Source organism: Guyanagaster necrorhizus (assembly GCF_019112545.1).
Source record: "Guyanagaster necrorhizus MCA 3950 unplaced genomic scaffold BT62scaffold_76, whole genome shotgun sequence".
Lineage (NCBI taxonomy): Eukaryota > Fungi > Basidiomycota > Agaricomycetes > Agaricales > Physalacriaceae > Guyanagaster > Guyanagaster necrorhizus.
The window spans coordinates 1-15,378 of record NW_025064955.1 but is presented as its reverse complement, the minus strand read 5'-3'; the positions used below and the strand labels follow the sequence as shown (position 1 = coordinate 15,378).

The following is a 15,378-nucleotide window of genomic DNA, read 5'->3' as shown; positions in this document are numbered from 1 at the left end:
ACACGTGATCTCGGAGGAACCGGACCGTGCGAACGCTCCCAACGGAGAGAATTCAGGACTGACAGAGTCTAGAGAACAGGTTCGTGATGTGTAATTTTAAAAAGAAACATCCGGCCGCACAAATTTAGCATTCTAATAGGCTAAAATGGTTAGCCAGACGAAAATATATCCATATACCCCTTGTACATGGGAGGGGATGAGGGTGAGTAGAGTGAGGATACAGACACTACAATAAATTCTGATTTATCCGTCAGATAGTTTTACGAGATGATATTTCTTGGATAAAGGCTTGCATAAAGAAATATCCTGCAGCTCAACTCGATTGTAATACATAGAAGCGAATGGGGGTCGGCAGACGGCGAAATTGTTCCTCAGGCTCGGACTCTTTCCATTGGTGTCAGTTAAGTGTCAGCCTAGGAAAGCCGTGCCATGCCCAGATCTCTCTAGACCATTTTCAGTGAGTGACAGGTAGTATCTTGGTAGCAGAAAATAGTCACCAAGAATCAGTGAGTAGAATCGAATCAGTGGAAGAAGACATGACGTGCTGCGATTTGCGGAGTCCGGACAGGTTGGCCATAATGTGACATGCACAGCCGCTAAGAGAGTCCAGAGTCACTGACACTTTCGACGGACACTGTTGGTGGCACTGACCACTCTGCCGAGTCGGAATGCAAGGGAGAAAGATTGGAATATAGATAGAATTTTTATCAGGCATTCTCCACAAAAAAATGCGTCGTGATTACCTTTGAGGTTCAAGTTTTCCTGGAAGCTTACGGATTGAAACAGATTTGTTTCTCGACAGTGGACGCTGTTCAAGATGCCTCGACAAATTTTCTTTTGTTATCCACCCATTTCGTCAGTTTCTGATTGAACCGAAATATTTTCTTACCAGGAGTGCCAGACTCTCCTATCTGTGTAACCTGTGATTTTCGGTCCTTACAGGAGAGGCTTTTCGGCACTGGCACTGGCAATCGGCGCAAGGTCCTGATCAGGAACGGTGTATGTTATTTCTGTGGACACGGACATCTTATATCTAACTAGAAAGACGATATTTGACGCATTAAAGGGCGCGCTGCCGCCGCGCATTGAAGGATAAGTATTATAGAATATCTGCGTAGTCAAACTGCATGACTGCTGATTGTTATTTTTAGCTCAACGGCATAAGGCTGGCAACCAGGCAAAGAGAATCAGTATGATGCACTCTTTTGCAAATGAAGGATAGCTAAGTCGCACCTTTTCCCAAAGATTCATAATGAAGTACATCGGTGGCGTTATAATCCTTAAGCCAGATGGCACCATGCATTTCTCCTGTATTTATTGACTCATCAGATGTCTTTCCCCGCTCTATTCAATGGTTAGGAAAAGTGCTCGAATGTGGACCTTCTATCATGATTCGGAACGAATGCTTATCCTGTGGACCCGGTCCCAACCATATGGCCAGAGGCTCTACTATTGAAGCGGTCTAATCTACGGACTTACGTCGCGGGCGTTCATGCCGCAAACGGGTTATTTGTATTCTGCTTCTCTGATGATTATTGGCCACATGCACTCCAAGAAAAGCGCAGCTTCTCCCGCGTAAGTGTGAGGGATTTCTGCGAGACGAGTACGGTTTGATTTTCTCGATGACGATCTTACCGTACCTGGTTATCACCGCAAGTCCGAGGAGTTTCGTATTACTAGCACTTCGACTTTGCACGCTGTATGTAGAAACCGACTGAGGAAAAGGATCCTGGATATCATCCGCGACGGTTGAACTGTATGCGCTTACTCGTAACTACACTTAATACAGCCAGTCGCTTGTGGATTGTACACGCTGAGAGACTATCTCCAGGCAGTCATATATTCAATATATCTTGCCAGTAAAGTCGCTGCGCGTATTCTTGGACTTTATCGATAGGAAGCATGGACGATCTGTCCTCTATTATAGGCCACGAAAGAAGATCTGATGCACATATGTCTCACAACCATAGCGAAAAGAACCATTTCAAGTCCAATTCACAGTGGCTTTGTTTGTCTGTTCTCTTTACTTGCTTTTCAATGCAAATTCCATTCTTGGTATTTAGCAATTTGGAAACGCGCCGCGACATTGTATGCATCTGCAGTCAGACATTGAAGCGATGAACGAGACTATTTAAATGAACCAAGGCGAACTAGTTCCTGCCCTTGGGTCGTAGGAGTACATTAATTTTGGGACGACGCATCGTCGTCTCGTCCATACCGTACAAGGCATCAGTATGGTGGCTCTTTATCCTGTGAAGACCATGAAGAAACTTATAGATAAATTGAAATGAAGAATTCATAGCGGTATAAGTTGACAGTGATCTTGTTACATTAGCGAGAGGAGGATTGTAGCGTGTACGTGCGGTGTGGTAATCTGATAACGGGCTAGCACAATGGAGACTCTAACAACACGAACTGTGTGAGGAGAGAATTCCTGAAGATCGTACGGAATCCCAGTGGTGAGGCGAACCTGTGCTGAAACGACAACCTTTTACCGTATCTGTCTCCTTTCGTCTCGGCTGCGAGAGTTCTTTGGACTACTTTGCTGTCTGTGTGTCCATTTCGGTTTGCTCTTATTGGTGGGGGTGGGTGGGTAGAGAAAGAAACAGCTTTATTTGTACAAAGGCGGGAGATCCACGAACGAGGCGTTCCGTATCTACGCTCGCTGCTGCTGGCGGAGCAAAAGCAGAGGGGGAGGGGGAGATCACGTGTTTCTACGATCGCGGCTGAATCCGCACGGCATTTCATGCCATGCCATACCAACCTTCATTCCGCTTCCAATCCGAGCCGCCGTTGCTTCCACGTATCAAGAACTACGGCGGGCGTTCTGCGTGTAGGAAGCCAACCTGCCCGAACTGATTCAGTACATGAAGTTCAAGAAATAACCCAGAACGGCTACAGCAACGATTTGACATGCCCTTTGCGGAATAACCTGCCGCTGGTGCACTCAGACTTCTGCGATTACGATTTAGTAGGTACTAGACGCTGGATAATCCACACTCTGAGAGAAAGGCTTTACATTTGAAACTCCTCCACATGCCATCGGCGGGTAATCGGACCTCGAACGCGATCGTGATACGTGGATTGCAAACTGGAAAACCATATGTTAACAATTACATCGTGAATGCATCTAATATAACTAGATGTACCTTAAAGGTCAAGGAAATGAATATTTGCTTGCAGCCTTTTGCTGGGGTCATTCTACCAAGACGTTACCACAGCCGAACAGCTGCATAATTCACAGGTGGATGAAGCTTCGAGTTTCTCGACAAGCACTAGGGTGAAGACCTAGATGTCACAACACAAAGAATTCGTGTCGAGTCGACAATATGAAAAAGTGTCCTAGTCACCTGACATTGCCTCATCTGAACGGTGTTCAAGAAAAAGGAAAACGCGTGTTAACGCTGCTATATTGGGGCGTTACAGGTGATCTATGCTCTCCTGGCATGCATTGTTCATGGATCGCTCAACACCGGTGTCCGTGGTAGATACAAGTTACGGCGCTCGCTATGATAAAACCTTCACTGGGGGAACTAATCGCTACATTAGGCGGAACAAACCTCATTCAGCGTTGCTTCCAAGCCCTCTGCCGAGGCCAATACCCATGGTGGATAGAGGGAAGGCAGAGCGCCTCGGAAATGCTGACTAACCAGTATCACAGAAGCAGAGTTCAAGCATGTAGCGGAAAAGTTTGATCATTTTTCAACATGAGGAACAGCTATCCTAAGAAGACAACGCCAACTAGGGTGACAGGCGCATCGAACCATCTTGCATGTGGAAAGACAAGGGGACAAGTCGGTCATTACACATTTATTTGAAAGAGAGAGAAGGGTACATGAAATAAAGAGCAGCTGTCGCCTTGGAACGCGCCAGGAGCTATGAAGAATACCAAGGTCAAAGATATTGTCCAGTCAAACGTCATTTCTAATTGGCCTGTACGACATCTTGCGGTTCTTCGGATATTTCTTAGAACCAGCATTGTATCTGGTATTCTTGCGGCGAGCACGGCCTTATGCATCATGCAGGATATCGAGCCAATGCCATATAGGACTGGACGTTTGGTAGGTTATATGTAATATTAGGTTATACTAGATGCTGTCCATCAGCGGGGCGTACAGAGACATCATAATATACTCACCTTTGCTAAATGTATACAATGATATGTTGATGGATGGCTATGCATGATTCTCAGTCTTGGAGACTGCAACGAAAAATGATGCGCACCGAGTATATCCATGGTAACATTAGGAGTTTCTGCGGTACTCCCTCACGAGTATGCTGTGCAAGAATACCTCAGGGAAAACTAAAAATGATGAATGAATCTCTCGAACCGAACCCGTCTATATCGTATCCGGCAAATCAGCCAAACACTTCCTCACCCTCTCCATCACCTCCAATCTATCATATACCGCCATTCCACATCCAGCACATTTCACCTCCGAACATGCCAGCATTTCCGGCCACTCCTCAACCTCCAACGAACAAAGCCTATCCCCCGACGACTTCGCATCCATTTCCCAGAACATCTTCCACACAAGCGCCGTCCACGCCGACCCGTCGACAGACTCACCACACCCCTTACAACTCGCGTCCCATGCCATACCCATCTGAAACTCATCCCTCCGCTTCCGGTGCAGCTTGAACAACTTGACCAACGACCGCGTCGGGATCCGCTGCAGCGCCTCCTGGTACTGCTCCTCGTGGAGAGACAAGGATAGAGTATGTTTCGACGCGAGCTCCGCTTCCTCCTCCCACCCAAATCTAGTTGCTATCGCATACACCCGGAGTGGTTCTCTCAGGAACACGGGGGCAGTGATAGATGCGCGTATAATGTCCACCGCACTTCTGGCTCCCCAGGCATCAGCTAGGCTGAGCACACCCTCGAGGTCATCAAATTTGCGCCAAGGCGGGATCTCGAGCCCGCTGATAATACGTAGCAGTCGCTCCAAGACAACATCGTGTTCATGGATGGGGATCGGCTCGCTGTCTCGTCCGAAAGTGAAGGAGCTCGAAGCGAAGAACGCGGTCGACCTTCGCAAGACGAATGATGGCAGTCGGTATAAAGTATCGTCTAGCGAAGATAGAACGGCGTCGGCGCCTGGAGTATTGAAGGTCGGATGACATCTGGCTGCGAAGTCTTGAGAAACCATCGTGGACGCAGTGAAGGAAGAAGAGAAGACTGCCTGGCGCTTACGCAGGGTGAGCATGTGTTGATGGCCCCGTTGCCGCATGATCGCTTCGGTAATCCGAGTCGCATCAACATGATCATACGCGTTGGCTTCAGGGAGATAAAAGAAGAGACATTCGTTACACAGAGACCCTGTAGACATAACTACACAGAATTATACGCGTTAGAAGTCAAGCATTATAAGTGAACGGAATATCGAACACACAGCGTGAACCCGTTGCAAGAGGGCCGAAACTTGGATCCAATGTCGGAATATCCGAATTGCAATCCAATCGGTGTTTCTGTGTGCTCGTAAGCAGAGTGAGTCCCTGTATTATCGTCGATTCGAGCAACGCGCCTGACAAAGAATCTCAGAATGAGAGCATCGAGAGGCTGTCATACCTTTGCTATGCATCCGATCCTTCACATGGCCGTCAAGGGGCCTGAAACGTGTGAAATTCAAAAGAAATGGGAAATATGAACCACATACTCCTAAGAGACATGCAAAGGCTTTTTTGCATACTGACTTTTCCATCTGATGGCAATTCTTATTTGCCTGCTACTGAACAGGCAATTGTGAAAGCACATGTTATACCAGAGGAGGACAACTGTCTTCACATATCCAACAAGCTCACCAGCTGTTTCTAGCCTGGGTCTGTCAGAATAGATGGTACCTTTTCAGTCAACTTCAGCAAAGACTTTAGCATCATTAACATGCATTCACATTTCTGGCCTTGCATTGGGGGTTCCATTAATATTCTAACACAATTATTGTGGAACTATGCTATTGGAGTGGCTAGGGAGACCTGTTGGGCAGGAAATTTATCATTATTAGGTCTCAAACAGTTAAATCAGCACTTTAGTCTGTTCATAACAGTTGTAAGAGTTTTTAGAGATTGAAAACTTTCTGATGTGAATATTTCCTCTGCAATCATATATACTAACATGTACTTTTGATGTCATGAATGCATTGGTAAGAACACAAATGATCATCAATAAAACACAAATCAACACAAGCAAATGCATGCATGAAAATGTAAAATGGAAAATTCATCTAGTATATAAAAAAGAAAATAAGCAAGTCACAATGGCAAAGTCATCAACAAGAATAAAGCTAAGCCCCACTCAGCACTAGAGCACTAATAAGTGCCTAAGTCAACCTTACCCACATATTGAACTTTGTTTTATCATGTGTGATTTAAACAACAAAGTCAACAATGTTCATTCAACATGTAAGAGGAGATATAAGATGAGTGGGAATGGGGTATATAGGGGGGGGGGGGTACACAACACAACTGGGGATAGACAGAGAAGGATAGATGAACAATGGGTATAGATGAGTGGAGAGGAGAATAAATAGTATGTGGTGAAGTTGTAAGGGTCTGAAGAATAAGAAGCTACAGTAAAGATGTGTCAATGCCTACTAAATACCACTCAAAATTGGCAAGCATGTCTGATAGTCCAGTAAACTATGTCAAGTCATATGGAATCTGAACATGAAGGCCATCAATTGCATGAGGAGAGAGAGTAAAGAAATGAGACAAACTGAAATGACAAGTCCACTAGTCCAAGCCTTAGACATCAAGTATGAAAAGACAAGATGAAAAATAAAGATAAACCTAAACAGCAATCCACCAGCAGTCAAAGCATTCATCTGCACTAACAAACAAGCAATAGATAAAGGAGCATAGAAGAAAGAAAAGAAGTCACAGAAAAAAATGGTCTTTGATGTCATTATTGATATCAAGATGCTTAGACAATTGTTATGATTTTTTATGTTTATTTATCTTATCTGGCACCTAGCTTATCATTAAGCACTTAGGATTGTGGGATAATTGCCATATGATGGAGATGGACACAATAGGTAAACCATGACAATAATATCAAAGATGCCTTAACAACAGACAACATCCATTTGTTTCATATCTGACAATCAGACACCATAGTGTCACAATGCAGAGAGCCATAATAGTACAGGAACTGTATTTATTATTACAGACAAGTATATAAGTATGATAGCTCTTGCTGTAATACTCCAGCTTCAAGCTAAAGTTTATTCATACCACTTATCTCTCTCAAGCTTGTTCTGTGAATGCCTGGTTTGCACCAAGTTGAACACATAATAGTGGACTCTAATGTGACTATACAAACTCAATGCAGCATTAGTTTATCATGTGTTCTAGTCATGTGTTGAGCAGGTCTAACAGGCCAAGAGTGGAAGTGAGAGGACTAATGACATTGTTAGACCCAAAGTGCACATGACTTAAACATGTGATAAACTGATGCTGTATTGTCTTCATACAGTCACATCAGTTCACTATATGTGTTATATAGCCAATGTATTCCAAGACATTTAGACAAGTTAGGGTCAAGAGAAGATGATATAGAATAAACTTTAGCTTGAAGCTGGGTATCTACAGCAAGAGCTAAGCTACTTATATACATTTTGCCTTTTGATAAATATAGTCCTATTAATTGTGCATCTCTGTGCTATAGTCCTTGTCACCTCTGGTTGTTGGGGGTGGAACAATGAGGTATTGTCTACCATTGAGACACTATCACTGTTTACAGAATAATAGTGTGGCTTATTGTGATTGTATAATCATCCCATGCCTATCTGTAAGTGCCTGTGATTAGATAGATGCTCTGATAAGATAAGATAAAAGATAAAATAAATTGAAAAAATTGTAACATCCATTGACAAGTGAGTCCAGATCACTGACAGGTTCAAGAAGCTGAGGACTAGCCTCACATGTATAGAAGGACTCACAGAAGTCAACATCAACATCAGTGATCTGATAGTCCTTGAGAAGGGCTAGAATGTCCTGAGCTGCATCATGGGCAGCTGTGGCAGAGGTAGACTCAGAGATGACACCAATCCAAATAGTGACAGGACCAATAACTGGTTTCTTAGCCTGTACTGTTTCTTCATCAGCATCTTTTTCATCCTCAGATAGTTCATTGAACTGGGCCATCTTGAAACGAACAACATCTATTGTTGTAAAGTGGATCTAAAAATCCTAATTAGCAAATTCTATAATATGATAAATATCTATTAACTGACTGTATGAGCATCTAAAACTTTAACAACCTTCCAGCCCAAGTCATTGTTCCAGACTGTTATAATCAGATGGTTGTAGACTGGGCGCAGCTCTTTCAAACAGTGATAGGCTTCAGGTCCTCTGGGTGGGAACCACTTTTTGCCTGTGCGGTAAAGCAATGTGGGCCCAGAATGAAGGCCTGCATAGTAGAATTCAGCCTCTTCCTTGGAGACAGCATGCACATCAGAAGTGTAGGAAGTAGTGCTGCACATGGTATCACTGCCAAGGTCCAGAGAGGAGAAGGTTGATGTAGCAGTGGTTGGGGAGATAGTAGGGTCCTGGTCAACAGAGCTCTGAGCCTCCTCCATGTAGCTCCTAGCAAAGTGAATGTAATCCTCAACAACTTCAGCAGAAAGCATTGAATGAAGAGAGGGAAAATAAGATGGTTAGTATGAGACAATCATAAAGAAACTAAGGGACAGACTGATAAATGATTCAAAAGATCAAAAATGAGCTGAGTGACTTCACTGTGTAGTGTAGAGAGATGTTCAGTGAGGGACTGAAGAGAGGCCAAAGAGCTCCATTATATATCCATTGCCGTCTGAGACTTGTCTCAAATTCGCCCTCCGTGATGATGATGTAAGCTAAAACTGTGTGGTGTAAACTCCTCAAAATGGAAACCATCTCGCGATCCCCGAATCTTCCGCCGTTTCCTCCAAAATATTATTTATTTTAAGTACATAGAGTGATAATTTGCAGATAAATAAATTCTATTTTGACCTAGCCACTTATAATTAAATGGATGCTCTGCAAAGGGAAATTAGTCCTAGTGAATCATTTGGTGACACCAAGGAAGCTGAGAGCTCATAAATAATTTAAATGGGTGTAAAGACACTAAATGAAGGCAGATTCAATGAAATCCCTCGTAAGACACAGCCACCAATTACAGTCTAACTTCGGCCTTTACCTCCATCCCCCTTTCTAATGTTCCGGGAGCCATCTGAAACCATTTTCCTAGACATCAAGTTTCATACAGTGCATTTCCAGTCAGTCAGCAAATTTTGGAGCTGTGACTTCTTGGTGAAAAGGAGATTAATATATATCCTACTGTTATTGAACTAACCATTTCTAAGGATGTCACAGAAGATGTGTGATATTCTAAGCTTGCAGAATTTCATCCAGTGGGGACACTCTACCCAGGATGATCGATGAGACAGAACTCTCACCACCAAGGCCAGGGTGGATCATGAAAATGTGGAGCATCATCAGATATAAAATGCAGGGACAACGATGCCTGTAATCACATAAATCATCTCTACAACTGCTGTTGAACAGTGGCAAATGTACTGCCTGCAAAAATACCTGCCCAGACGATCGAGGAAGCATGGGCCTTTCCTCTTACACCCGTCGAACGTCTCCGGATGGCAACATCATCCCTTCTCGTCAGCAAATCGTTTGCTTGGGAATTTACTCATGTGTACTGCACTGACATACACATCTTCACTCATTTCCACCTTAACCACATCATCGGCCGTACCCTACAACGAGACACCATAGCCTTCCGGTCCGTCGACGCTTCATTTTCGCCGTCGAAGTTCTGCCGGTCCATCTCCTTCGTCCTCGAAGTCGATATCCACCTCCATCCCAAAGCGCACCCAGCATGGTCAGATATCCACGATCTTATGCCAGTACTTCAAAATTTATTCCCCAACGTCTCGCAGACATCGGTGAACAACAACTGGTGGTAAAACGACGCTGAACTCGCGTGGCTGCAGTTACCGGAACAAATAACCGAGTTGGATATCATGTATACATATAGCACAGTGCTCACACAGGAGCATCTGGAGAAGAAGACAATGTTGGACATTGTTCTCCACAGGCCTTTCCCGGAGTCAAAAAGTTGACAAGCCACTGAAGTCTGGAAGTGTATCGATGGTTTAGAATCACGCAGACATACACTTTGAGGGGAAATGTACCCGCTTGCTGTGAACAAGTTCCCTAGTCGCTTGGGTGGCCAAAAATATCAGCAAAAATGTCCCTCAAACAGCAGCAGCTCCCGAATGGTTGCCTCCATTATGACACACTCTCGCAGCAGTCGGACGAATGAAGAACGGCCACCTCGGTAAGAAAACGCATCAGTGAACTACAAAGATCACCAGGCAAAGAGAACTCACGACTGAGGAACAGAGCATGCAATTGAGTTTATAACGCGTTCATGCCTCATGAGAATAGCGAAAAAGATATTCGCCACCGCGACCAGTGCAGTCTGATAGCTGCGGATTGCGTACGAAATGAAGATACCCATGTCCGTTAAGAACGCGACTGAGAATAGGCGGCGGTAAATAGAGAAGGCCTGTAACCGTAGGTTGCGTACGAGGTGCGGCTGAGTCTCTTCGGGCATTTCATCCTCTTCGTAGCTATCCCATGGGTTGACTTGTTTTTCAGCATCGATGGTTATAGTGGACTTTTCGGGAGAGTGGTGAACGGTGGGACAGTTCGGCGACGAAGAGGTGCTGCTGGAAGCCGGACGGGTCAGTGCGGCTGTATGTGTGGTGGAATGTATTGTGAGGCTGACTGGGGAAACGATGTTTCCATTTTGGGGCAGATGTCGAAAATAAGGTTTTCGATGGTCTGAAATTCCAAGACGCAACGTAGGGCAGGGGAGAGGCTTCTGCTCCTAGGAAACGTCGTCATTCAGATGAACTAGATGTTTCATGTGAAAGAAGGTTGAAACGTGGAAGGATAACGTCCGAATGGTCGAGGTGGTCCGGTCGGCGGTTCGATTCCCCACAGAAATTCATTGTAGATCTGTGATATACCTGTCATTTTCGTTACGGAAGTGGAAAGGTAGGAGATCCATGCGTTAAATAATAAGGTGTGATACTCATTCGGTAACAATACTTCCCAGCAAAGGAATTCGGTCCGCTTTCCGCTGAAGATAATGATCCAAAAGTCAGCAAGGAAGAAACACAAGAATTTCAGGAGAGTTTTGGTCTTTGAATCCCTCATTCACTCTAGAAGGAAAAAAAAATCAGGAGGGAGAGGTCTTTCCTACAGGAGACATCGTTTTATAGGCCAAAAATGAAATGTTTTATAGTCAATCTTCCTGCTCCCGCACGATACCTATATGTGATTGTAATTGGGTCCATCTTGTAAAAAATCCTTCAAATATTAAGAGATCCATTTATGTCAGGCAAAAAATTACCATGTGAAGGAATAGCTGGGTGGAGCTCTAACCATAATCGGATGACGTCTAGTGGCTGTCGGGGCCACGCCAGTTTGAGGGTTCAATTTCCTATAGATGCATCTGTCAATGATGAGTTGGTTTGGTTTCGCATGGCGATCCAAAACCTGTGTTCTTTGGTCATAATTAAAGCGGGTTGCAATATCTCGGGCTATATTTGGTGTGTGCGTGTCTTGAGCGAAGGACTGAATTGTAGTGAGAGCAGCCACGTTGCTGTAGTTGTATGAGCAGGGGATGTAAGCGTGGTAGTCCTGAGATTGTCGACGGAAAGGGTAAGCACGTCGATATTTCACCTCTAAATTGTATCCTGTTACCTGATTGATTCGAAGGTACCGCCGTTGTGTACAAACCGATCTCGTTCACGAACATTGGTGACACAACAGAAGGTTACAACACCACCGGGGGGTTCTCCAGTCCCTGATGATGTTTTTGTCACGCGACCGGTAAATTTCCTTCGTCGATAGAAAGACCTGCCTTCCGTCGCACTGAAATGAATTACTAGTGTCTGATGGATTGATTGAAGACTTTGGTAAAAGAAGTCCTATATGTAGAAAAGGCATGGGCCTGTAAGTCGATATAGTATGGGTATGTAAACCATTGCTTTGGCAGCTGGCGTTGAGGAACAACGTCGGAGAAGATGCTTGGGATCATACCTTTTTTTTTATTAAAAGAAATAAAGTGCTCTGACCCCAAGTCTTGGGAAACACATCAGCGAAAGCCTAACAAGAAGGACAGTAGGGAAACCAGGGCAAAACCCGCCCAGATTCAATGGATGAGTGATTATCCGCCGGACGAAATCATGAGATTAAAGGTAATAAATTTGTACCATTTGAGAAGTGCCAGCATCTAAGGCCGGTCTGAGCGACGATGCTGAGGGTATGGATGAATGTTAAGACATGCCAACAAAGTCCTACCACAAAAAGAAAGAGGTTAGTTGTATTCTTATAGCGAGAATAAAACAGTCCATTGTTGCATATTCTATGTCGCGCAAGGCAAACCACTGAAATTAAAGGCCCTGAAAAATGAATTCGACGATGCGGTCGCATTCCTTCCCAGACTATTTCTTGGTTTATTCTTTTGCACTGTGCTTGCTCGCGGCCTCCACTCTCAACGATGAACAATCGACTGGGATCGACTTGGCTCACACTGAATCTTAATCATGGTTCGCTGAATCGGTCCCGGTGAATGTGTACATCTCCGATTTCCATATTCATACCCAAATCATAACGCTCCTCATATAGTTACTGTTGGATTTTGCTGGAAAGTTCTAGAAAGGGCAATCCGGCATCATGCCGAGAGCTGATGAGTAAGCTCGAGAGAAAGAGAAAGTTGTAGTAAATTCTAGATACAAGCCTGGAGAGTACAAATACAAGCTCTGTAGGAGCTGTAGAATAACAAATTCATACCTTCTGGCCTTACCAGCCTGGAGTCTACCCTGCGCAACACCGAGGATTTCCAACAGTTACCATCCCAAAATAATACCTTTGCAAACAGGAACTGACCGATACCTGCCTTACAAGATGAATGACGAAGAAACATAGGTTCCGAAGCTAATCCGCAAGTGCCTCATCAGTTCTTCTAAATCCAGATGTAGAGGAATACGATCTAGCCATTGTACAATGGGCTGTCATAGAGCGAATAGAATCAACATATAGAGTACTCTGAATAAAGACTGACAAGGGATGCACAGTAGAAAAAGACAATCGTGTAGCAGACATGATAGTACTCATGGAGATATATTTCGGCTACATGTCAACAATGGTAATCTTCCCAGACCACGTTACAAGCGCGATCCTTCCAAGGTCCTCGTCATAATCCAACGCCATCCAATTATCAAAATTATTCTAGCAGATCGTGCGAACACGGGCATTCTCGGTGTGGTTAAGCGGACTGGGGAAGACAGCAGCCACGAGGGTCTCGTAACTGTTCTGCTCCTCCCGATTGCGGTGATGGGAGTGGCCCGCTTGCCGAGGATGATGTCCGAACATCGAGTAGATCGATGGAAGGAGGATGTTTTACTGGTGAGCATTGGCGGGAAGGATGATAGGGAGTAGTGCTGGAAGGATTCATGCTGTTATCCCAGAGGGTTATGTTATTGCGGATAGGGATGGAGGTGGGGGTTGCACTGGCACCGTCGACCCAGCCAAAGGAATATTTGGAGACAAGCGTGGGTGATGGAAGGACGTAGAGAGCGATGGACTGGGCATGCAGGACGAGGTCCGTGGGCGGGGTTAAATGATTTGGAGGCAACGGGTGCGCGGCGTGTCGAGGTGTGTGCGCTCGCCGGTCTTCCAGTTGTAGATGAGCGTAGTGGAGCTGGGATCAGTTAGCGCTAAGATGTCACCAGTGAGGGTGACAAGGCGGAGGTTGATGTTGATGAAGTAGATTTCATGAAATGTTCCATCATCGTCCAAGTGCAGGAGCACAATTATCTGCGATCTATAGAAATTAGTGGTCGTTTAGCATATTAACAGGTGCTCACAATGACACCATGACACTGGCTTCAGAATCTGGGTTATCGTTAACTGTCACATCCCTGAATCCAACGTCGTTCCGGTGTGGGGATCATTTCGAGCACTTGTACGCCTCCACGATGTCCCAGATCATCAGGACTGACCGTGTCCCCTTGGATGCGGTCAGCAGCCATTTGTGCTGCCGCCCTGAGATGAATTTGATCTCTGATACAGGTGAGTCCACCAACATCACCTTGCTTGTGGGTGACAGAGAACAGTCAAGGAGCCATCATGACGCGAGTCGGTACGCGTGTCGCGTGCGCTGTTCAAGATCGATAACATCGAGGGGGAAAGGATAGTCATTGGACAGAATGTCGAGCTTGTGGGCGTTGGTCCATATGATTAGTAGCCTTGTCAGTGCGTCGAACCGTTTACACTTCTGAAAATTCAGCATCCAGGAATTAAGGCCAAAGAAAGCCTTACCTAATGAAGTCGCAGAATATCTGGAACAGAGAGAAACGCGATGGTGCAAATCAGCACATCGTCGACGAGCAGGATAAAGTTCATGCTGCTGTGGGCCGATCTCTATCTCGTGACCAAATAGTGTTTATTGCAAATTGTCCCGATTCAGATTCCAAGGGAAGGGATCATTTTCAGAGGCCTCTGCGCGATCAGTGTGCCACGATGTTCACCATCAGCGTCCAGGTGCTCTCCGCCGGGATCTTGTTTCATGGTGTCATGGCTGTGGGGCTGGGAATGACATCAAAATGATCTATAATCGATATCAGTTTTCTTCCTTCCAGTTTTCTGTGTACCGAACGGAAAATTGCACACAGAACGTGAACGGGTCGAAACTTAGATCCAATATCGGGTTATCCGAACTGCATCCCAATCGGTGTTTGTGTCCTCGTATGTAGAGTGAGTCCTTGTATTATCGTCGATTCGAGCAACGCGCCTGACAAAGAATCTCAGAATGACGAAAAAGTCCATCAAGCGGCTGTCATACCTTTGCTACAAACGCTGTCCTTCAAATCGCCATCAAGGGACCACGTCAGAGCTGCAGGCCCGAAATTCCACGACGAACTCGAAGGATAGATGGCGTCACACGGACAATACATCAGCGCAACCATTTTGGGCAGCCACGAGAGAATGCATCTTGTCGCCACGACGTCAAATACAAGGATTACAATCCATGCAGCGAGCACGGAATGTGACCGATGGCTGGCGCTTCTCAGCCCCATTCTATAGGCCAGCATATTGTTCCTATCGTCCCATTGCTGCATCTGATCGTATTTACTGCGAGTGCTCTATTGCGGATACGCTGACTCTGGTGTCTGTAATGACCACGGATCGATTGCCAAACCATTATTGACCTAGAAGAGCACAAGCCACGCATGGAACACATCAGGAAACGGAAGATAATGAAGAGCAGTGTCACGTACCTTCTCCCCATGTACGACCCCCTTATACGCG

General features: G+C 45.2%; 6 protein-coding genes across 6 annotated transcripts; 1 reads left to right on the top strand and 5 right to left on the bottom strand.

Moving 5' to 3' along the window:
- Positions 1–4,336: 4,336 nt before the first annotated feature.
- On the bottom strand, positions 4,337–5,190 carry BT62DRAFT_939049 (uncharacterized protein). Its single transcript, XM_043187645.1, has one exon. It carries the CDS (start codon positions 5,148–5,150, stop codon positions 4,341–4,343), a length of 810 nt encoding a protein of 269 aa, XP_043032855.1. The 5' UTR covers positions 5,151–5,190; the 3' UTR covers positions 4,337–4,340.
- Positions 5,191–7,929: 2,739 nt separating this feature from the next.
- On the bottom strand, positions 7,930–8,414 carry BT62DRAFT_1058082 (uncharacterized protein; the record flags this gene model as incomplete). Its single annotated transcript, XM_043178588.1, has 2 exons — positions 7,930–8,178; positions 8,232–8,414. Coding segments are annotated over 2 exons (432 nt in total), but the record flags the coding sequence as incomplete, so codon positions are not given.
- Positions 8,415–9,629: 1,215 nt separating this feature from the next.
- BT62DRAFT_1014026 (uncharacterized protein) lies at positions 9,630–9,956 on the top strand (the record flags this gene model as incomplete). The annotated part of the gene is made up of 1 exon (XM_043178145.1): positions 9,630–9,956. One exon carries the CDS (start codon positions 9,630–9,632, stop codon positions 9,954–9,956), a length of 327 nt encoding a protein of 108 aa, XP_043032853.1.
- A 291-nt stretch (positions 9,957–10,247) lies between these two features.
- On the bottom strand, positions 10,248–11,034 carry BT62DRAFT_1014025 (uncharacterized protein; the record flags this gene model as incomplete). Its single annotated transcript, XM_043178144.1, has 4 exons — positions 10,248–10,326; positions 10,383–10,724; positions 10,784–10,885; positions 10,943–11,034. 4 exons carry the CDS (start codon positions 11,032–11,034, stop codon positions 10,248–10,250), a joined length of 615 nt encoding a protein of 204 aa, XP_043032852.1.
- A 2,203-nt stretch (positions 11,035–13,237) lies between these two features.
- Positions 13,238–14,359, bottom strand: BT62DRAFT_1081624 (uncharacterized protein; the record flags this gene model as incomplete). The annotated part of the gene is made up of 5 exons (XM_043179684.1): positions 13,238–13,768; positions 13,810–13,891; positions 13,935–13,988; positions 14,037–14,162; positions 14,214–14,359. 5 exons carry the CDS (start codon positions 14,357–14,359, stop codon positions 13,334–13,336), a joined length of 843 nt encoding a protein of 280 aa, XP_043032851.1. The 3' UTR covers positions 13,238–13,333.
- A 418-nt stretch (positions 14,360–14,777) lies between these two features.
- Positions 14,778–15,358, bottom strand: BT62DRAFT_1014023 (uncharacterized protein; the record flags this gene model as incomplete). The annotated part of the gene is made up of 4 exons (XM_043178143.1): positions 14,778–14,860; positions 14,912–15,212; positions 15,269–15,278; positions 15,348–15,358. 4 exons carry the CDS (start codon positions 15,356–15,358, stop codon positions 14,778–14,780), a joined length of 405 nt encoding a protein of 134 aa, XP_043032850.1.
- Between the last annotated feature and the right edge of the window lie 20 nt (positions 15,359–15,378).